This window comes from Aedes aegypti, chromosome 2, assembly GCF_002204515.2.
Source record: "Aedes aegypti strain LVP_AGWG chromosome 2, AaegL5.0 Primary Assembly, whole genome shotgun sequence".
In the NCBI taxonomy this organism is placed as follows: domain Eukaryota; kingdom Metazoa; phylum Arthropoda; class Insecta; order Diptera; family Culicidae; genus Aedes; species Aedes aegypti.
The window spans coordinates 297,414,825-297,439,414 of record NC_035108.1 but is presented as its reverse complement, the minus strand read 5'-3'; the positions used below and the strand labels follow the sequence as shown (position 1 = coordinate 297,439,414).

The following is a 24,590-nucleotide window of genomic DNA, read 5'->3' as shown; positions in this document are numbered from 1 at the left end:
ATAGCGTCATGTTTACTGCTACGGCTGTCTGGGCCCCTAAAAAAATTGATTATATTTTTTGGGGCCTTCCTTAGCCTAGTGGCTAGAGTCCGCGGCTACAAAGCAAAGTCATGCTGAAGGTGTCTGGGTTTGATTCCCGATCGGTTCAGGATCTTTTCGTAATGGAAAATTTCCTTGACTTCCCTGGGCATAGAACAGGGCTGGTAACGACTAAGTGTCTTGAATATATGAACTTGAAAACTGCCCATAACGGCATAACTGTCCCATATAGAATTAGTAGGCATTGAGAAAACAGCGCTCAAAGTTTGAAGTTTGCATCTAATACAAATGTTTATAATTTTCTAGTAAATTTTTGAATGCCATATTCTTTTGGATCCATCCTACAGAATACTTATTTTGTTAATATTTATCAGTAAAAAATATAATCTTGAACATAATTCCAGTTTTCCATTTGCTATTTAGCTCCAAAGTTCATATAGAGACTGTTATGCCTTTATTTTTCAATATGGGACTGTACCAACTTCATTTTTTTCCACAACTTTTTCAAACAAAGTGTATAAGTTTTCTATGCGTAGTGAAGTGTATATTAAAACATGAATGTTTCGGTGAAAAAAGGTGTTAGTTCGAAAATCAATATGGGACAGTTATGCTTTTATGGGCAGAAAAGTTCTCCATCTTGCCTGAAGAAAGACATCTAAACGAAACCGGACGAAAATCAAAAAGAGAAGAAAAAGGGACCAAGATAACAAAAAGAACCCTAATGGTAACCAGGAGTCAGAGTGGTATTCTTGTCAGACATTTCTCTAAGAATACCGGGCTGCATCGAATTACCGGATGCTTCAAAAGCCGGACACTGGCCTTTTTCACGGTGTTTTTGGACCAAATTCCGTTTTTTCGCCTAGAATCCATAATTTAGATGTCTTTTATATTCTCCATGCATAAAACTTGTCGACAAAAGAATTTCTGGGTGATTTAAGACTGGTGTCCAGGATTCGAAGCATCCGGACACTTTGAATCAAGACAGTTATTTGATGAGAATTCCTTATCACATGACGACAAGTATTACTGCTCATATTTCTATATGAGTTTCTACATTATTTCCTTCAGAAATTGATTCAGTTATTTGCCCAAATAAATTCCTTCAAAGATTCCTTCAGTACTTCTTTTCGTGATTTCTACGGACTTTCTAAGGAATCCTTCCAAAAGTTTCATTTTAGGAAATCAGGAAATCTATTAATTATCCATAAATTATCTGATCAGGGATTCCTCCAAGGATACTTTCATAATTTTGTCATTGAGTCTTATGTCATCCAAGAGTTTATCCAATGATTTTACCATCCTTTTTTCTAGAACTGCTTCCAAGAATCACATTTATAACATTTGCAAGAATTCAACCAAAATTTATTTAAAATTCCTTCAAGAATTCTTCCAGGAAACTTTAGAAAATATTTCTCGAATCTTATTAATTTTCCGGTCATGACATCTCCAGGAAAATATGATTTTTTTTCAGAAATTTATAGATTTTTTGTATGTTATTCGAGAAGAATTTCAAAAATAAATCCTTAAGTAACATCTGATGTATCCTGATTGAGTTCTAGAGTAACCCTTGATTAACTCCCACAAGGTCTCGAGGAAATCTTGGAGGATTTCCTAAACAAATGGCTAACTATTCTTCAGGAATCCCTTGAAAGTTTTCGAACGGATTCCCTAAAGAAATTTGTATAGTAAAGATGGAATTATTGGACTGATGACAGAAGTTGTATCTTGTGTGAAATTTTAAATCAATTTTCGAAATATCCAATATGATTTTACTTAGAAATTAATCGAGAAATTGTTTGGAAGAACTGCAAGATTAAATTAAATGAACAACATCCATTCCTGAGTTAATGTGGATGAGTTATTGTAGGAATTCACATGAAAATGCCAGGAAGGATAACTGGAGATACTGGCACGAAATTTCTTGTAGATCTTCCAGGAAAAGATCCTGAAAAAAATTCTTAAAAAAACTCTGGGATGGACCTTTGTAAATTTTCATGGAAAAAGTCCTGTAGGAATCTTTGGAAAATCTCCTGGAGGTGCAACTGGGGCAATCCATGAAACAGTTAGTCAACAAATATCTGGAGGTATTACTGAGAATTACTTTCACCATAATCCTTGTGGAAATCACTGAATCATCAGAGTGTTCAAGGATTTCCCGTAGCAAATTCTAAAGTTATTCCTCTAAGCATCCCTTGAATCACTGCTGGAAGATTTCCTTAGAGAATTGGTAAAAGATTCTAAAGAGGAATCTCTGAAGGAGCCGCTGGAAAAATTCTGATGAACCTGTGAAATAGAAGCGTAATAGTCTTTGAAGTTTTCTCAACAACTTTTTAATGTGACTTTAGAGACCATTTTTGTGAAAATACAGGCTTTAGAGACCTTCCGTCAAAAATAAAGTTCCTTTGCATTAAAAAAGACCAAGTCTCTAAAAAAGAACTACATACTAAAATTATTTTACCATAATCCGTGAATTTCACCGTAATCTCAACAGCTGAAAAATTCGGTGGAATAAATTAACGGAATACGGTAAATTTTTACAGTTTTCGGTAAAATTTCACCGGAATCCGTTAAATTTCAACGGAATTACGGTGTTTTATTTTAGCTGAACAGTTCAGCTGTTGAGATTACGGTGAAATTCACGGATTACGGTAAAATAGTTTAAGTGTGTGGTACCAGCCCTGCTGCAAACCCTGTTTTAAGATGCCTCGGGAATCTTTATTTCAAAATTCTGCGAAGAATACAAATAAAACAAAAAAAAAACAGATTCACAGCATTTCAATGTTTCAATAAGGATATTATAGAACAATATAACTGGCTGTTAAGTTTCGCAGTTTGCTCTAGTTTTTGACAAGTCTGTCTAAGAGAACTGTCGGAAAAAGGGATATAAATTTTGGTTATATAATTAATCACTAACGAAGTTGATCTTACCAATGAAGCCTTTTTAAGTCTTGTAGTAAGGACTGACATAAAAACAGTCACTTCCAAATTTTTGTTAAGAATTTCATTAATTTGAAAATTTTCTTTCTTGGACATATTTTGCTAACGTTTGTCCTACCCATGGTTTTGAATGAGGACGCGCCTCGGATTCATATACTTATTTTTTCTTAACCAGTATTAAATTAAAATTTGATATAAAATATTGGTTAAATTTAGAACGAGCTCTAATGCCTTTGTAATTTCCCACAATTGACGACAAAAAAAGTACAGTAGGGGACCGAAATCCGTACAGACTCAAAGGTAAAGTAACGATCCACTGCTTCATCACATCCCCTTTCTCTCTAATGATAGAGTGATGATACTGATCTAAGCCAGTCGAGCATTGCATCATCCCTAGTCCCCACCCAAGTCCTGAATCTAATACTCACATGTAAGATCCAGATCGAATCCATCCTGGGTGTAGCGGATCCGACGTTTGCTCACGAGATTTCGTATCGGGTTAGTCATCTTACTGGTCGACAGAGTGTTGGCCATGCACGCTTTCAGCCGGTGCAAATCAGGGAACCGCTTCCAGCTGGAGTTCCCAATTTTGGTTATACTCCTGCTGCTGCTAATGCTCGCGTGACAAACTCTCCCCACGTAGTACTCACTCTAGATCACACGTTTCTTCTCGACTTCTGGATGATCAGAATAACTCACAAAATTTGCTTCGCTTCTCTTTCCCTCGTGCAATAGAAAACTATCCACCACCCTGCACATGAATCGAACACTTGCAGCTAGCTTCTTCCTGGACGCTGTTGTCGCGATTCTGCTCTGGAGTGGCTATTGCTTTGCTTGCTTTGCACCGAAACGACACCGGTTTAACCTGCACTTTTCTCCGGACAATCACTTTCACTGGCACTGTAGACTATGGCCCTGGGAACCTGGCTTCTTCTCGCAAAGATATCACAACTGAACTTACTACGGCGTTGAACTTGACTGGTGCTTGCACTAAGTGCTTCCATTAGAAAAGGTTACTTCAAGACGTTGTTCATCTGCCAAAACGGAAGACCTCGGATTCTTGCCTTCTTCCCCGCTTCCAAAGGGTTTTCAGTTTCTTCTTTCTGCTGCTGCTGCTGCCTGATCTTCTGTATGAACGATCCCTTGATTCTTCTCTGCTGTTGGGATCATTCTCACTACAATTCGACTGAAATTTTCAATTTCCTTCCCACCCCACTCTTCTCCAAGGAACTTCTTGCCACCTGAATCACCGAAGGTGAGCGATAGAGGTACCCGAACCCGTAGCACTTGTTACACACACTGGATTAATTGCCTTCAGGGCCCTTTTTGCCGTAGCCCTCTACTATAAGAATACAACAGCACACTTTTTCACCTCGACGGTGTTTCTTTCATATTTTTTTTGCACTCCCTTATATCACACCTCACTTCGAGTGAGTTTCTCCTAATTTCTCACACCAATACCGTTCCGATGAAACCAACCAATGAAACACGAGACGCGTTTTTGAGACTCGACTTGACTTGAATTTGAACTGAGGCAGGCGTCGTTGCGATTTGATTGCACCTCTTTACGCCGCGCCGGAGAGAACCCAACTGAACTGAACAGTCGAACAGGACTGGCCAGCCACCGGTTTTTTTTTTTCGATTCGGTCGGTTCTGCTTCACACTCACTCGATGGCGACGCCGACGACGAGCACGATGAAGCAACTGGCGATGCTGCGCTTGTGTATGCAACCGCTGATGATTGTGTAGGGTAGGTGAGCTGTGCCAGTTTTGGGCGCGGTATCCGTTATTGGTAATTCTGCAAAAGAAAAAGGAAAAATTTTGTATTAGAAGGGTGTTAAAAATTAAAAAAGACAATATAGGGAAAAAATTAGCAGCCATTAAAAATATTTTATTACAAAAAATAACAAACTGACGTAGGTGTGATAGCTTTTTTGATTCACGTTTATTTCTACCATAACCTTTTTCACAAGTTAACAAAAAATAATCCATCTATTTTCAGACTCAACCGCGATTGTGATTTCCGGAGATATTCCAACATTCCATGGTGGATCGCCACGTGTCCATATTACGTGTAAATATCTTTCATTACACAGTTTCTCTCATGTTTGATTATTTGCTTTTCAGAATAATACATTAATGAGAGTATTTGTTGAAAAACTAAATAATTCAAATTGGTGCCAGCATTTTTAAGTAATAAACTTGGTACCACTCTGACTGCATAAAGGTCTTAAGTACTTTCAAATACACTTTATTTTATAATTTTGAGATTTCTCGGACAAAACTCAACGATTTGCGTGATTTTGTCAAGAGTAGTTCGTTACAAGCGTTAAGTTCATCATGATAAACAAATCTAGTGCGCATTGTACCTTAGTGCTGTGGGTACATACATTTTCTCTGCTCTTTGAAATTTTTAAAACTACTTAAAGCAATAAAACAGTACTTCTCAGTGCTACAAAAACAGTACTTATCAGTGCTATTTTTCTACTATTGATCCCTTAACGATCCTGGTTAGGACCCGTGCATTCGATTTTTTTTCGTGGACCCGTTAGTGAAAACGAGCGGTGATAATCCTTCTTGGACACCGACTTGGGAAAAAAACTTCTTGGAAGGTCTCTTCTTCTTTCGTTTATTCATTAAACATAGTTGCAACCACGAACAAAAGAAAGGTTGAATCTCTGAATTCACAACTTCCTTCCAAAAAAGTGGGATTAAAAACTGGCACTCCGGAATATATGGTATGGTTAATGTTGATAATTGCATCGAATGAGCAATCAGTTCAATGCTTTAGACAAATTTCCCGAACACCAATCGAAGCAGCCTATCGTGGTCAGTTGTTCCGAATTTGGGAGATTTAGGCAGGAGATCTTGAACTCCATTAAAGGAATCAAGGTTTCCTTCAAAATCACAAAGAAAGAAGACTATCGCGTTTGTAGTATTGTGCTATTGAATTAGATTAGAGTAGGCCATGCTTGAACACTGTGACAGAATGGTTCAGAATAAAACATTGTAATTCATCACTCTGAAGACGGAAGATGTATTTTCACTTAGCTACATTGGCGACGATTGTTGGAACGGATCCCATTTTGACTCGAGTTCGCGATTTATAGATTTGTGCACCAGAATCTTGAAAATTGTCTGTCTGCAGTTCGGAGGAACGCCTGACGAAATGACGGATGCTGCCTATTATCGGAACGTATCTGGAACCGGGAATACATGTAGGTAGCCACAATTTTATTTGTTCCGTGTTAACTATAGAGTGGTTTCGACAGTGAAAAAAATGGTCCCGGTTTGTTTAAGGAAGATTTAATCAATGTATGACGATGTTATCCAACATAAAATTTACCATTTTTAAAAGTTAAGAGAGAGAGAGAGAGAAAAGAAAAATAACAAAATATACAAATTGTCAAGCAACTTCTACTTCTATTTTTTATGAAAAATGACGTGATTATCCCTCATTGTTGGTTTTATTATATTGATTAATAATATATTATTTGATTTATGTTTTTAATCTTGAAATCCGGCAATACTGAACACCGATAGCGCAAGACGGCTCACCATGTCCGAAAGAACTTGAAACTATTGAGAACCAGAGCTACAGGTCCGAAGCCCTGATAAAGGTTTCCGTTCGGCTATGACCGTAATCATCATGTAAAGAACAAACGAACAATGCTGTATCGTCTCAGCACCGAGCAGGCAGCCCCTCTAGCACGATATAGGTAGCGCAACCCTGATTAGGTGGCCTATTGAAAACTCTTCACCAACCAAAAAAGGCAAAAGTAGAGTAAACGGATTGATTTTTCGGCAACAGACCCGGTAATGAAAAAAGGAAAACGATTGACAAGTTGGATCTTGGAACGTGAGAACTTTGAATGAACCCGCGCGTGTTGGGCTCCTTGCTCGTGAACTGTGGAATGTCGGCGTGAACGTGGCAGCTAGCCATGATATACGCAGGCCGAGAACTGGAGAACGTGAATTCCAAGCGGTGGACCCCATCGCCAACACTTCATTCAATTACCACATCTACTACAGCGGTGGCGACAGAGCAGAACGTGGAGTTGGCTTCATAGTGATTGGGAAGCAGACGAAGCGATTTTTTCGGTGGAAACCGGTAAGCGACCGAATCTGTGTGGTGAGAATGAAGGGCAGGTACTTCAACTGCAGCCTGATCAGCATATATGCGCCAACGAACGATAAGCCCGATGACATGAAGGATGAGTTCTATGAGAGCCTGGATAAGGCTTTCGGAGAGTGCCCAAAACAAGATGTCAAGATAGCAATCGGCGACGCAAATGCGCAGTTCGGGAAAGAAGATTTCTTCCGACCCGTCATTGGAACGGAAAGCCTCCTTTCAGTTACCAATGATAATGGCCTGTGGCTAGTAACCTTCGCTGCTGCTATTGGGATGGCAATCTGCAGTACCTACTTCGCACGAACGAATACACGCAAACATACCTGGTGACACCCGATTTGCGATGCCTGCTCCCAAATAGACCACGTGCTGGTTGATAGGCGATGTCATGGACGTCAGGACCTTCCGAGGCCCTAATATCGGATCGGATCATTATCTCATTGTAGCTAAAAATCTGGTGCGGTTATCCAGCGTCACGAGTTTCAGAACAAACAGAATGCTGCGCTTCAATATACAACGCTTGCCGACTGATGGAATAGCTGCACAGTACCGCCAGCAGTTAGACGAGCAGTTGGGAAGAATCAACGTTGCTGGAGATGTCGACAGCCTGTGGGTCCCTATACACGAAGCTGTGACAACAACGGCGTGGGAAGTGATTGGCACTGGTCAACGACGATCATGAAACGACTGGTTCGATGAAGAGTGCCAGAGAGTGACAGACATGAAGAATGTCGCCAGAAGCCGTATGCTTGTGGCCGGTACATGACAGAACAGAGAGCGGTACAGAGTAGCGAGAGCCGAAGAAAAGCGAATCCACCGCAGAAAGAAAAGGCAGCACGAAGAAAGTGTGGTAGCTGAAGCTCAAGAAAGCATGAACCGGAATGAGATGCGGAGATTCTATGCAACGGCCAATGGTGCGCGGCACAATACCGTTTCAGTGCCCGCCATGTGCAATTATCGAGAAGAGAATTTGCTGACCGATAAAACGGCGGTGTCTGCCAAACGGAAGGAGCAATTGTTGAACGGTAAAAATAGAAATGTAGCGAGAAATAGGATATACATTGATGATGACGACCAAACTGTGCACCCATCGACCATGGAAAAGTTTAAAAAGGCTATCAGCGAGCTGAAGAACTGTAAGGCTGCTGGGAAGGACGAGATCCTGGTCGAGCTTCTCAAGCACGGAAGTGAGCAGCTTTACTAGTCGATCTACCGAGTACTTCTGAAGGTATGGAAGTACGAAAAATTGCCCACCGGCTGGTTGGTTGGCCTCATACGCCCAATCTACATAAAAAGGGGCACAGACTGGAGTGTGCCAATTACAGAGGAATCACGCGTACAAAATTCTGTCGTGCATCCTGTTTAACTGACTGAGACCGCTCGAGGAGTCCTTCGTCGGCAAATACCATGCTGGTTTTTGTGAGGGCCGTTCGACAACGGTCTAGATGTTAAGCTTGCGAATGAACCTGGATAAATTCAGGTATAACTTGCAGACTATTGATTTCAAAGCGGCGTACGACTCAGTGAAAAGAAATGACCTGTGGCAGATAATGTCTCAACATGGTTTTCCGGCGAAAAAAATTAAGCTGATACGTGCTACGCTGGATGGTTCGAAATCAAGTGTTCGGATTGCAGACGAGGTCTCGCACTTTCGAATTTACTGTTCAACATTGCACTCGAGGGTGCTATTAGGAGATCTGGCATGCAGAGAAACGACACTATTATCACAAGGTCACACATGCTCCTTGGCTTTGCGGACGATAAAGACCTAATTGGAATCGATCGCAGGTCAGTGGAAGAGGCCTTCGTGCCTCTGAAGAGGGAGACAGTGAGGATAGGCCTGACCATTAATTCTACCAAAACGAAGTACATGGTCACAGGTAGAGATAGAGTCAGGCTTGGTGGTGTAGGAGCTGAGGTAGTGATTGATGGGGATGTGTTTGTTGAAGAATTTGGTTACCTTGGAACACTTGTGACATGTGATAACGACGTTTCCCGCGAAGTGAAAAGACGTATTGCGGCTGCGAATAGGGCCTTTTACGGACTACGTAACCAGCTTAGTTCCCCGCTAAATGGAAACAAAATTTGCCCTGAATAAAACATTGATTCTTCCGGTGGCTCTCTACGGGCACGATGCGTGGACGTTGAAAGAGTCAGACCGGAAAGCTCTCGGTGTTTTCGAGCGTAAAGAGCTGCGGACAATACTCGGTGGGAAACTCGAAAATGGTGTGTGGCGCAGACGCATGAATCACGAGTTGTAGCAAGTGTACAAAGATGCGAATATTATCAAGCGTGTAAAATACGGCAGACTTCAGTGGGCAGGTCACTTAGTGCGAATGTCAAAAGAAATAATTGCGAAAATAATATTCAGCAGGGACCAGGTAGAGGTCGACGGCTTCAGGGAAGACCACGAATACGCTGGCTGTAAAGTAAAAAAAAGGACTAAGTTCATAGAAACCGAAATACATAAAAAACGAGATGATAAAACATTTAAAAACAAAAGAAACAGCAGAAAAAAACAAATAGTCTGATTGCCTGTAATAAAATAAGAAAAACACTAAAACGTTAAGTTCAACGGTATTTTTTTCATATAATGTACAATATATTTAATTAATGTTCTAAAACTAAACAGTGATTTTCTAACGTTTATTTTTTTTTTAAATTGTTCAATTCTTTTCTTCTTGACCTCACTTAAGCATAAAATGCAAAAGGTTTACGTGTTTTCTAACAAACTATTAAACTATTTAATACTATAGTAAGAAAAGATTAATATTTAGTAGTTGTGGTGTAATATTTCAATGTTATTTTCAAAATGCTACTCTTGTGTTATTCAAGGAAGGAAATTTTAACTTCACTAAAGACTTACAATTTTTATCAAATCTGCTTAAAGTATTGATTTGGTCCACAAGTGAGCTTGAGCTTGATTGGCCGCCCGTGGTTGCGACTCCAGTATCGCCAGATCAGCTGCACTTACACAAGGAACCAACCAGATGACTGATTGGGATTAACAGGCACCCTCAGTGTATAAGTGCTGGTGATCTTCTATTTTTAGGCAACAATTGTGCCTGCAACGTCAGAATGCAGACCAATGAAGAGAAGGGGAAGGAATTGATGATGCATTCAACTGGCTCCCACGGTTGACCGTATATACCACTGCGTCAACGCCAGCTCATGCGGGAAGGGTGAAATGGTGGGGTAATGTTTATGGCAGAGAGGCTTGCTGGTTTGGTTAGCAGACTGCCTATGTATCAGGCGTAAAGGAAGGATGGACGAATGGAAGCGTAGGGAAACGGTTTATTTCTGTCCGTCTCGGGTTCTAGCAAATACTATGAACTGTGATAGATACATGAACTGTGATATATTAAGAGTGGTAGATAGAAGCAAGTGAAAGATACAACTACAAAGTACGAGAAAAGGGACGGGCCTGGGATTGAACCCATGAACTTCTGCGTATGAAGCAGAAGCAGTAGCCATTAGACCACCAACCCCGTCAGTATTAATTTGGTCCACAAGTGAAATAAAATTAAAGAAATAATCAGAAATGTAAATGGCTCAATCATGTGATTATAAATAGTTCGTTAACTCGTGAATGCGTTTAGAAGGTGCTTAAGGATACCAAGTAAAAATAAAAAGAAAGTTGGATTCTAAAAATATAGAATAAATTTGACTCGCAGATGTGAATTAGCCGACAATGGAATCATTATGCTGCCTATAATCAAACAATTTTTGCAAACGAAAAGAAAAATTGGAAGAAAATATTCGGTCCATATCAAGAATCATTTTGTCCTTAGTTCTGGAATATGATACACGAGCAAGTTATCTGGTTTGATAAGCAGAGAGTAAAGGGAATACATCAAGTAACTCCGGTCTACGTCTTTTTAAGAAACGAAGAGGATAAACTTGGTCCGTTTTTCTAACAAGAACGTAGGAAGATTGTTGAAATTCGATCCATTTCTGAAAAGTAATGAAGGAATAAAACAAAATGTCCGGTCCACTTTTAAAGATTAAGAAGAGAGTAAAGAGAACATTTTGGAAGGTTCTGGTCTACTTCTCTATTAGAAATGAAGTATGTTACCAAGTATACGAAACATTTCAGCCTGCAATTGAGAAGACCAGATGTAGGAGATCCATCTCAGTCAAGAATCTAAATAAATTAAATTATTTAGCGATAAAAGAAAAGAAAGAAGTAACTCAATGCAGCTAAGTATACTTTCAGTTTTGGCATATTGATGATATATGTTTAATAATTAATTCCAACTGTGTTAAGATTCCATTGGTCGTGTGAAGAGATCACAGTGTAATACTCATCAGTACAAGGAGGAAAAACTCGAGGATGTCGTGTTGAATGCTTTCCGGCAGAAATCAACAATATTTCAAACAACGAAACATTCCTGAAGACCATTCATACGTTATTAAAAAAAATCAGTCCTAATTGTTCAGTAGTTTTAACCTAGAATTAATTATTGATTCACATTTATGGAAAAAGGAGAGATATTGTGATATTGCGCAATTGGATTAGGTTAGAGTAGGCCATGCTTGAATATTGTGACAGAAAGGTTCAGAATAAAACATTGTAATTCATCACTCTGAAGACGGAAGATGTATTTTCACTTTGCTACAGCGTTTTGCCGGAAACACTTAAAGATCGCGAACTTCTTCTCAAACATCTTGAAGAGAAGCAGCACAATTTTTTTTTCTTGTGACGAAAAAACAGAACGTTTGATCAAAGTCGTCTAGAAAGGTCTCTCAAATGACTATAAGTCACATAGAGAGATCAAGAATGGAATAAATGCTTTACCTGGATTTTCCCCAGTCCAAGTAATCATTATGAAAAAGAGAACCCAATCTGACATTCTTCGGAAAGGGCTTTTTCAAGAACGTTATTTAGTTCACTTTAACCAAAAGATCTAAATAATATTAAAGCTTTAGAAAAGCAAGACTTATGTTCGATGTCCGTGTGACATGGGAACTATTCAAGAAATTTGGAGGGAATTTTTGGAACCCCACTCAGTGCCGTCGATGTCAAAAGCAGGGTCATGGTATTAAAATTTGCCGCATGGATGCTAAATGCATGATTTGCTGAGGTTCTTTTCTCGCTAAGCACGTCCGTCCTGTGAAGTAAGATACCGATAAGTTCAGATGCGCAAATTGCGGGGGCAATCATAAGTCAACTATTTGGGCTTGCCCTTCGCGTAACAGAGTCGTTGAGGCTCGTGCCAGGCAGATGAACAGTAATTCCGTTACGATAACGGTCGTTTCCGGAATTTCTCAGGTAGAGTATCGATTAATGCTCATTTTTCAGTTAACGATCGCTTGATTAGGAATCATACCTATCAGGAAGATTATAAACATGCTCACTCACAAACTAATTTAAATCCGGCGGGTAGCCGTTCGAATCTTTTAATTTAGAATGTATCTACCAAAGGAAAATCCTTTGCCGATATCGTAGCAGGTATGTAATTTGAACTCTTCCTCTTTTCATACTACGAGTACCCGTACCCGTTCTTATTGTTTCAAATTAAATTAAAAAAAACACTGCCGCCTCTTCGTGTACCGAAAATTCATCAGATAATGTACCCACTTCAAGTGATATGTCTCCCTCTGATTTTATTTTTCTTACTGAAAAATTGAATCAAATGATTGATGCAATGTTCAAAGCCACCACTATTACTGAACCAGTCCAAGTCGGTGTAGAATTTACTAATCAAATTGTTATTGGATTACGTTTTTCTAATGGATCTAATAAATAATAATTTAAATATTTTAAATTGGAATGCTGGGGACCAAGACCAAGCTGAGGGTCGTGGAATCGAATCCCACTGGTCGAGGATCTTTTAGGGTTGGAAATTTTCTCGACTTCTCAGGGCATAGAGTATAATCGTACCTGCCACACGATATACCCATGCAAAAATGGTCATTGGCATAGTAAGCTCTCAGTTAATAACTGTGGAAGTGCTCATAAGAACTGTAAGCTGGGAAGCAGACTCTGTCCCTGCGGGAACATTACGCCAGAAAGAAGAAGAAATTGGAATGCTCGTTCTTTGAATGGTAAGGAGGACGGTTAAATTTTCTTACAGCTAATAACGTGCATATAGCAGTTATTACTGATACCTATTTAAAACCTGGATCCAAACTAAAAAAAGATCTTTACTTTTTTGTTTATCGTAATGATCGACTTGATGGGGCATGTGGGGGAGTTGCAATTATCATTCATAGGCGTACAAAATATCCACTTTTTTTGTTATTTGAAACGAAAGTTTTTGAAACTTTAGGTGTTTCTGTTGAAACACAGCTTGGTAAATATACTTTCATAGCTGCCTATTTCCTTTTCCAATGCTCTAGACAGCAAGTTAATTTGCTCCAAACTGACTTGCCAAAATTGACTTGCAATAAGTCAAATTTGTATGTCATTGGTGACATTAATGCCAAACACCGGTCATGGAATAATTCACAAAGTAATTCTTCTTCTTCTTGGAATTAAAGTCCTCACTGGGACAGAGCCTGCTTCTCAGCTAAGTGTTCTTATGAGCATTTCCACAGTTATTAACTGATAGCTTTCTTTGCCAAAAATGCCATTTTCGCATTCATATATCGTGTGGCAGGTACGATTATACTCTATGCCCAGGGTAGTCAAGGAAATTTCCATTACGAAAAGATCCTGGACCGACCGGGAATCGAACTCAGACACCTTCAGCATGGCTTTGCTTTGTAGCAGCGGACTCTGACCACTCAGCTAAGGAAGGCTCCAACGGCAGTCATCTTTGTAGCCAATTAGTTACTCATGCTGATTTTGATTCTGATTATGTCCCTGTTACATTTCAAATATCCCATGAAGCGATCGTATCAGCTCCACTTTCAATTATTTTCGAGCTGACTGGAATATATATAAAACATAAATTGACTCTAATCTTGATGTTAACATTTATTTACAAACAAAACTTGAAATTGACAATGCTCTTGAAACTTTAACAAAGTCCATTGTTGAAGCCAGCAGCATTTCAATTCCAAAATGCGATGTAAAATACGAATCCGTGACTATAGACGATGATCTTAAACTCTGGATCCGTCTTAAAAACGTGAAGAGAAGGCAATTTTAACGCACTCGCGATCCTGCTATGAAAACAATATGGCAGGATTTGCAGAAATAAATTAAAAAACGATTTTCGCAATTGAGGAACAACAATTTTGAAAAAAAAAAATCTCAATTGTGCCTTTGCTCTAAGCACAATTATCTAAAATTTTGAAAAAACCTCAGAAGCCAATTCTGGCTTTGAAAGAGGAAAACAAATTATTACCAACTAAATGCGAAAAAGCTCAAAAGCTTGCTATGCAGTTTGCGCACAATTTTAATTTAGGACTTACTAGTCTAATAGATAATCAAATTACTCAGGATTCCGAAAACATTTTCAAACAAGAGAACGTTTTCGAAAATTCCTGGGTTACCAATTTGGAAGAAGTAGGAACCTGAGACGAGACTCGCGGAATCGGTCTTCTTTTTTTTTGCGATTGCTGAGTTTTTTTCTTATTCCACTCAGTGTGTACATCAATCTTGCGCAAGCCGTTCAAGCTTTCACGTGACCATCTCAGCAAAAAACAATTGCGTTTGCATCACGCCGAAGTATTAATGGCATTTTGAGTGAAATTTCATGCCAGGAAACGTAGCAGACAAACTAGTCTAAACTAGTCTTATGTTTAGATTTATCAGCATCTTTGGAAAAACTGCTTCACTGACTGAGCTTTTTAATAATAGTATATTTTGAATACAATACTTTTCACTTTTTCAGCCACGGAAACGATGGGGGCTACATTTGACGTTTCGTGACAGCGGAATCTGGGCTGCATATGACGTTGATATTTTTCCTCTTTGCGAGTCTCTGTCAGGTAAAAAACTAAAAAACTTCCAGAAAGTAGCTAGGTCATTTTTGACAGAATGATGGTTCACATCGATGAAAATTCAATTCAATCCAATGAATAGTTTGGATTCAGACATGGACATTCGACCACTCACCAGCATTTACGTGTAACAAATTTGAGACGTCCAACAAATCTGAGGGCTATTCAACTTCTAGACATAGAAAATGCATTCGACAGTATTTGGCATGAAGGCTTGATTGTAAAATTCAAAAAAACTTAAATTTTCCAACATACATTGGTAGAATAATTCAAAGTTATCTGTCACTTCAGGTCAATTATCAGAACTCCAAGTCTGAAAGACTTCCTGTAAGAGCTGGCTCCTTCAGGCAGTATTTTGGGACCAATATTAAGCAATATTTTCACATCTGCCTTACCTGAGTTTCCTCAGGAATGTCAAAAATTTTTGTTTGCGGATGACACAAGCCTCTCCGCTATAAGAGGAAGCCTGCGTGTCAGCTGTAGTAGATTGCAAAAAAGTTTGGATATTTTTTCTTCATACTTGCAAAAATGGAAAATTTATCCTAATGCTTCCAAATCTTAACTAATAATATTCTTACATAAACCAAAACGCTTTTTATTTGAAACCTTCAAGTAAAAATTCAACTTTCAAAAATCACATTGAAGGCATTCAAACCAAATTTTACAAACATATCAAATGTCTCAGACACGAATGCCACTCAGATATGTGGTAAAGTGTCTACAATAACGCATAATAATAATAATAATAATAATAATAAAATGTCTGTTTTCACTTATTAACAGACAATCGAAATTTTGTTTCAAGAACATGCATTTGATCTTCAAACAAATTTTCAGGCCAGCTATATTGTATGATGTACCAATATGGATTAGCTGTTGTAATACTAGGATGAAAGCTCTGCAATTTTGAAAATGATTCTGTAGCTTCATCCCTGGTATAGTACTAATGAGTTACATAGAATATCCAATGCTGGAAAATTGGAGCAAATGTCAAATAAAATAATTAATAATTTTAGACAAAAATCGTTGCAATCTTCTATTGCCACGATTAATGCGTTATATGTTTAGGTTAAGTCAGGTTAAGGAAATTGAAAGCATTTTTTTTTTATCTTATGAGCAGGTGAAATCTACCCACCTGTAAAAATTCTGAACTGCTACGGCAAATGAAATGTAATAGGTATGTTGCTAACAAAATGTTAATAAATGCATAAATAATCACAAAATTACGATGATAGTGTTTTCCAACACAAAACACCTAGATATAAAAAATGAATGTGATGATACTAATAAAGAAATAATAAAACATGTTCATGGTTCTTATCACTTACTTCAACATTTGTTTCAGTGTACGGTGATAATTTATGCCCAAAGAAGCCAAAAAAAACACTACGAATAGATCCTCTGCGGACCGGAAATCGAACCCAGACACATGCAGCATGACTGCTTTGTAGCCGCGGACGATACTACTAGGCCTAAAAAGGCTCCTACATTATAACGTTTTCTACATCCATTAGATAGACTTGAATATTTCGATTCAAATAACTTATGAATTTAAAACATGGTCCACTTACCCTATTCTGCAGAAATAGGCTCGCCTCTACTCCGACCCGCACACGACATCCACTCACTTACGGCTCTCGCACCACACATATGCAGTCGCTTGGCAACACACTTCCAACTTGTTCGTTCGAGCTATCGTACACTTCTGGGCAGCCTGCATGTGGTGGCTGCTGCACAGTGTGCGCTCACATGCACTCACTCATATTAATTTCGCTTTACTGAGCCTGAGGGGGTTCTGTAACTCTTTCATTTCCTCGGGACTTGCTGCTCGATATTACATTACGACGTCTGTCTCCTAGAAGATCTCAGCTTGGCTGAAGTCGTTGCTATCATTGCTATTACACCACGATAGGAGATCCTTGGGATCTCGATTCTAACTGCTCTATATCACCGACTCTACAAGTTGTACAGCTACCACAACTTGCACTGCTACTACCACTAGTTTTATTGCTGCTGCCTCTAATGCTAACTACCGACCGACCGACCGACAGAATACAGCGCGCCCGAAGTGTCTAGTCGGGAACCCGTTTGTGAGTCCTCGCGTGTGTAGTTTTAGTCTCGCCGTGAGGAGACCTAGTTTGCGCGACTCGCGACTTTTGAACGACGACTACGGCGTCTTCCACGACAGTGAACAAGAGTCCTCCCACCAAGAAGAAGCCAAAGTAGACGAAAAAAAAACTTGTTTCCGATGGGCAGCCACAGCACTGTATTATGGAAGTACTGTCTCGGACTGGTTCTCTAGACTGCGACTTGATGGTGGTAGAATCGCTCTACTACTGTACTCTACGCCTCTTTGCCAATCAATGTTCGATGGAAGAGTCGTTGCAAATGTCGTTGCTACTGCTGCTGATGATGACGATGATGATCGCGGGGATGCTGATGCTGCTGATGATTGTTGTTCGACCACATGTCAACTGAGTATTGACATTTTAATTATTACATGCGAGCCATGCTGCAAATGGACAGAACGGTAAACAAAACCAATTAATTGCGGCGAACAGCTGATTGAGTGCGGTTTTGCGGTTTGGGGTGATGGATGTTATTCAATAGGAGGAAAAGGAGTTTGCAAACGATTCTACTTGAAAAGAGTTGCATATAAAAAAAAATCTAATATGCATATTTTGTAGCATTGCTCAACTTTGACAGCTGTAACTTTATTTGCCTATGAATAATTATGATGAAATTCTCACATTATAAATATAAATTCAACAAAGTACGAACAAGTTGATAAAGTTTGAGAGTAGATTCTGGACTGGATTCATAAAACTTAAGCCTTGACGATACTTTTGAACAGTGTTACGAAAAACACAAATTCTCATAACTCACGCTTGAAATTTTTCATGCGTGACTTGTCAAGCGCACAACTCAGCAATAAAAAAAATCATGGATTAGTTGGCTCATCTGTTTGACTCATTACCTGATATTTCCTCAGCATTCTCAATTGTATTGTAGTAGTAATGATTTCTTGTTACTCTGTTAGAATTAAAGTAATCCTTTCTAACGTAAACCAAAAGATTCGATTTTCACGAGTTTTTGACGTGTTTTACGTCTGAATAATTTTTGACGGTTTGAGTGATTTTGCATGAAAATCTCAAGCATGAGATTTGCGAAGTGCATCTCTAATGAGTTTGCTCTCGCGGGAGGGCTCATTATTTGAGATCCGAATGTGAGTCTACCAACACTGAGTTTGAGTATAGAAGTTTTTTACCCCTTGTGACTCCACCCCAAAATCTAGGTTTTCTTAAAAACCACACTGGTTCAGGAATCTAACAACAATTTGAACTGAAACTTGATCGATTGGTCTCTCGCTGGTGGTGAAAAATCGATCAAATTTTTAAGCACGAACTGTTGTCTGGTTCTGTGGACATGTGCTCCTTGAAAGTTTTAGATATAACTTCATTTTTTATTTTTTTATATTTTTATATATTGAGAATTATTTGAATCGGACTAGTGTTCCAATCTAACGAATGAAATTTTAATTATTCATTTGAATTTAGGCCCACTAGTTTCTCTATACCTCTGCGGGTCATCATGAATGTATAATTCGATGTCTCAGAAAAAATATTTAGTGTGTAGCTTAAGCTTAAGCTTGATTGGCCACCCGTGGTTGCTACTCCAGTATCGCCAGATCAGCTACACTTAAACAAGGAATCAACCAGATGAATGCTTGGGACTAACAGACACCCTCAGTGTATAAGTGTTGATTGATCTTCTATTTTAGGCAAGAATTGCACCTGCCCTGCTTCGTCAGAATGCAGACCAATGAGGAGAAGGGGAGAAATTCTCGCGAAACATTACTAAAGGACCTATGTACAAATGAGAGATTCTCTCCTCTCTCGCTCTCTTTCGATTATAACAGTGGAATACTAAAGGTTATGGGAAGTTTTTCACTGAAAATCTAAATGCAATTTCCTTGATTAGCGTTTCATACAAAAAACGCAACAGAAGAGGTTAATGTGACTCAGTTATTGATCAAAGAGAATGTAAACAAAAAGAGCCTCTCATTTGTACATAGGTCCTTTAGTAATGTTCCGCGAGAATTGATGTTGCATTTAAAACTGGCCCACAGTAGACCGAATATACCCCTGCATATACGGCAGTTGATGCGGTCAGGTATAGGGATAAGGTAAATTTATGGCAGAGAGGCTTGCCTATGTATCAGGCGTAAGGAAAGGCGTGCTATAATGATGGAAGAAGAGAAGCGTAGGGAAACGGCTTATAATCCGTCTCTGGTTCTAATGATTGTTATGGACGATTAGTTTTAAAGTGATAGAATAAGCAAATGAAAGATTCAACTACAAAGTACGAGAAAAGTGACAGGCCTGGGATTGCACCCATGACATTCTGTTTATGTATCATATGCGGTTGCGATTAAACCGCCTACCCCGTCTTAAAACCTTTGACTGGTGGGCTTCCAACCATTGGCGTAGCTAGGATTTTTTTTTCTGGTGGAGGCCTAGGAAATTCTTATTTTACAGAAGTAATGTCGGTCGCAATAATCATGATTTTCACAAATTTCGTAGTTTGAATAGTTTATTATTTTGTCTGACATCGTTGCACATCAGTGACATGTGTAAATTTATATTTTCACTACGGAAAATATTCCTTTTTTGTCTAATCCTCTACAAGCATCCATCAAAAGTTCTTCCTAAGTTGAGGAATCTCCGCCGAGAATGCTACGTACTTGTTTCATGCAAATTGCTATTGTTAGTTTAAAATATCATTCCGTTGTTCAATAATAATTTATTTAAGATTTTCTGCGATTACTGCGGGTTTCTCCAAGATCATCAGGTATTCGTTTAAGATCTTAAATATTCCTATTTTTTTCGAGTGTTTTTTCCGGGATTCTTACAAAATAACATCTAGAAATTTATCCACTCTCCATTTCTGGTTCAAATACTACTCCTGTACTGCCCATAACTGCATATTTGTAACATTCGACAAAAGTAGGCATTGAGTAAATGGAATACCAAGTGTGCATTTTATGGCAGTATGGGAGGAAACTAAAATTTCTAAAAATTACCAGGAACTCAAAAGTGCTTATTTGAGGCTGTTTTTTTGTACAACTCATATCGCATACTAGGTGAGTTGTCAGAAAACAATTCTGATAGAAATTTCATTGCTATCACATTACGATGCCCAATTAAAATATCAATGTGACTGTTATGCGGTTATAATGATCAATGTGACAAAACAACTTGGTATTTTTTTTCGAATTTTCTAGAACAATCTCACAGATTTCAGTAAGTTGATCGAAAGTATGCATCATTTGATGACTCTCCATGGTATTAACTCCATTTTGTCAAAAATGTCGAATGTGACTGTTTTGCAGTTATGGGCAGTGTAATACCTCGACATATTTTTTAGAGATGCCTTTACAAATTATTTTACGAATCACTCCATATCCTTATCTAGTTTTTATCAGATTTCTAGAATAACAAATTTTCATCTACTTCTAAAACTTTTTGGTGAAATTCCTGACGATATGCCAAACAGAGAAACTTAAGTTTTAAGGAAATTCTTGTTTCCTTTTCATAGTTTTTTACTTTAATTTTCACTGAAGGTATTTGTATCGAACATCTTAAAACATGTTTTGCATGAACTCCGAAGTCTAATGATACTATGGCGGACAGATTGAGGAAAAAACGATTTATTTCATACTTGCTGAAATTCCAAACAAACATTTTTTGGATAACCCCTCTATCGGCAGCTTCATTTTTTACCTCTAAAAAAATATTCAAATCGCGATAACTTTTTTGTTTCTCAATATTTGTGCACCATTTTTTCACATGATCTCAAAAAACTATTCTAATTTAAAATTCGTATCGATAAGTGCCATTGGTGATCTAGTTTTCAAGATATTCCGATGTTCCTAAGGGGCCGGCATTCTCCATATAAAATGTCTGTGGCGATCAATTTGTTTTTGGTCAATCTATCAAAAAATAAAATATGTACTATACAATGCCAGGTAACTTTGAAAAAATCATACAAATCGGTTCAGTATTCTTAGAGGAATCTGAAAATTACGATATGATGTTTTTTAGAGTTTTCAAGATCTTTATTTGTTCAGCGTGGTACCAGAAACATAAATGCTCATAAATCGAAGAAGGCTGAACCGAACTGCTTCATTTTTTACAACATGAGGAGTTCATTGTTGAGTAGAACTATAAAAGCGACAATAATGACGGTATTTTTTAAGAACATTACCAAAAAACATCTCATGGTAAAACTTTACTCAACTTAAATATTGGAAAGAAATTTGAATTAGTTTGAAAATTTGTTTTGGAATTCCTGATGGACTTCCACCAGAAACTGATGGTTCTACAATTGTGCAATTTTTCAAAACTTATTTTCTAATCTTTATATTCTTTTAAGTGATGCTTTTCGAAATATGAAAAGATTTTAAAACAAATTTCCTCAAGGAATCGTCATGCGAAGGAAGGAGAAACAACAAAATATTGAAGCAGGAACAAACAACAAATAGGCAGCGGAACAACGAAAACTGAATGTACGACATTTCTCAGAAATCCATTCCCTAGAATTGGACATTCCCCAGAAAAAAGGAGATTTTTGGGCTGTTAAAATCCAGGTTAATGATAAATAGTGAACACAGTTAACTGGAAAATTCAGGGAAAACCACATTTTAGTGTTCATAGGTAAATTTTTGATTTTTTTTATTATGGCAAAACTTCCTGTTTGTTGCAGTCTTTTATAAACTAAATGGAGAATCTTCAAATTAATATATCAAGAAATTCATCGAATACAGCGTCACCTATGCTCGGAAATATTATTAGAACCGTTTGGACAATTTTCATATATTTGGATGACTTTCTCCTTACAAACTTCAAGCTCATAAAAACCCCTCCTCAGAGCTGATGAATGCTGTTCCGCATCCGTCCTCTAATTAATTGGAGTAGTTTGCTGTAAAAGGAAATTATCAAAGACAAAGGAAATTTTCTAGTGTATTTATGTTTCATCATTGTTCATAATTACGAAGACACTAAACCAAGGATTCTCAACCGGTGGTCCGCGGACCCCTAGGGGGCCGTGAAGGCTTCTCAGGAGGTCCGCGAAGCCGTTTTTTAATAAGTGTTACTTTTGTATTGGTAAATAAATGAAATGAATTTATTACCTCACTTGTTTTGCAAGAATTCATATTAGGTGGATTAAATATTAGATAAACGATTTTTTATTTACATACTCACTGATAAAATAATTAAAATTGAATTTTGTTTATATGATACTACAAGCCTAACTTTCAGTGCAAGCCAGAAAACAAAATCAACATTTTTCCTAGTGATATATGTAGAAAATTTCTTTTCCTGAGAAGTTCCTTAGCAAACTGAACCATTCACGGGATTGCAACAAATGAAAATTTTCACTGTTTTCACACTACCATGGCGAAATCTTGTTGAATCTATCAGCAGGATTTTTAATAAGATTTTCGAAAGATATTGACTAATTTTTGACTTATTCATACGATTTTGGCCTACTTTGTAGAAAAATCCGATAATTGGCACATAATTCTTGTAGGTCGAAAATTGGGGCTTTTCCCCTACTTGATAAAACTACGAAAATTCCAAACGGATATCTGACGAGGTTTTTGAAGGATTATTGGTAATATTTTAACAGCTGTTGTTTTGTTTTTAAAAAGCTCATTTTCTTAGAGATATGTTAGGATTCGACCTCTGCAAGCTTTTGTGTTTGTCAAGGATGTGATTCATGGTTCATGTGCCGTGCACCTCCGCTAATTTGAACGGTACCTCATGTAAACCATCGAGGTTCATTTTTAATTTGAACTTCTAGTCACCCTAGAATCGTGTTTCTGGTTACCTCTTTCATTTTTACATTCCACTTTACTCCGTTTCACGAGGTAAATGACGTTTGAGCCATTTTTCATCTGAGCGATGTGCAAATTAGCGGGGTTCAAATTAAAAAGTGTTCAGATTAAATGTGGTCAAAACAACGGGGGTGCCCGGTATTATTTCTGAAAAGATTTCATAAACTTCTTTTAGAGACTTTAGGGGTCCATGAAAAGTTTGTGAAACTTTGAAGGGGGTCGCAGCTTTTAGAAGATTGAGAACCACTGCACTAAACCTAGGAAGAACAGCCAATGTTCAAAAGAAGGGAGAATATGCTACAAAAGCAAAATAAAAAAAAAAAAAACAAATTCCATCAATTTACTTCCTGAATATGAAGAATATTACAGTAAAACAAATTACCATTTAGAAAGAATAACTATGAATACAAAACAACTAATTTTTTGAAAAGCTTGGGTAAAGTTTGATAATAAAAAATAGTATGACAAATGTAGTAGGGGCCCAGATAGCCGTAGCGGTAAACGCGCAGCTATTCAGCAAGACCAAGCTGAGGGTCGTGGCTTCGAATCCGCCCACTTCCCAGGGCATAGAGTATCTTCGTACCTGCCACACAATATACGCATGCAAAAATGGTCATTGGCATAGTAAGCTCTCAGTTAATAACTGTGGAAGTGCTCACAAGAACACTAAGCTGAGAATTAGGCTCTGTCCCAGTGGGGACGTAACGCCAGAAAGAAGCAGATGACAAATGTTGGAGCAGTTTATCTTAAACAGTTTTGCTACTTTTGGTTCTGGTCGTTTCCCCCGAACGTAAGTTTTCCAAATTCTCCGTTTTCCCGAACAGCGCAGTTCCCTGAAAAGTTTTTAGCTCTCATAATTGTCATAACTTTTTGTGTTTCAAGGTGATGAATGAACTGGTCATCTGATATGCACCCTTTTTTACTTGATTGGGGATTCTTCCGAGTTTAATCGTCCTTGGCATTTTTGGCAATGATCTTATAATCTATCAAATCTCCTTCTTTTGATTGCTTATCATTCTTGCTAGTTCAGAACGAAGTCCCTAAAGTTTATTCTTGTACCTTTTTAAACTTGCATCGCTTTTCGAGGCAACGGGTCATTCGGGGAAATGGCTTTCGGTGAAACAGGTGAAAAGTCATGTCAAACAGCATTTTCTCCTTAAGATTTAGGTCGGGTCTGGCCATGAATCACGTAGTCATTTATTTTATATTTTCCACTTCATTCCCGCTGATCTTTTGTCCATACAAACCTTTTAAAATTTATATGGGTCGTAATCTTTGGCCAAAAACTTTCCACTCCATATATGGCCAAGTGGTTTATGGGCGGCTCCTTATATGGTTTGCCTGAGACAAACAAACACTAAAAAGGTTTTTTTGGACTCAACTTGTATTCGCTTGAGATCCATAATGATGATTTTACCGAAATAATATTTTGGGTGAATTGATGTCCATGTCCGGGATCCGAAGCGTCTGGGAATTCAAATCAATTCGGTAAGCACTTTTTTTAACGACAGAAGACTAAATAAAACCAAATTTATTTCTTCCCACTCTTTAAAAATGTATTCAAACAATTTTGGGGAATGTTCTATTCTGGGGAATGGGATTCTGGGGAATGTCATTCTGGGAAATGTCCTACAACCACGAAAGTGATTATTTGAAATCTTTTTTTCTAGAGGCGAATGATTACAGGAT

At 38.1% G+C, this 24,590-nt stretch overlaps 1 protein-coding gene across 4 annotated transcripts in view; it reads right to left on the bottom strand.

Moving 5' to 3' along the window:
• The window catches only part of LOC23687644 (phosphatidylinositol 3,4,5-trisphosphate 3-phosphatase and dual-specificity protein phosphatase PTEN), a 266,964-nt gene that overhangs the window by 172,639 nt on the left and 69,735 nt on the right, over positions 1-24,590 (bottom strand). For all 4 annotated transcript variants that reach the window (XM_021845474.1, XM_021845472.1, XM_021845475.1 and 1 more), the window contains exons 2-3: positions 16,573-17,513; positions 3,405-4,774 (exon numbers count right to left, since the gene is read on the bottom strand). In XM_021845474.1, the coding sequence (XP_021701166.1) occupies positions 3,405-3,510 (106 nt within the window). In that variant the 5' untranslated portion in view covers positions 3,511-4,774; positions 16,573-17,513. The remainder of the gene's footprint in view (positions 1-3,404; positions 4,775-16,572; positions 17,514-24,590) is intronic.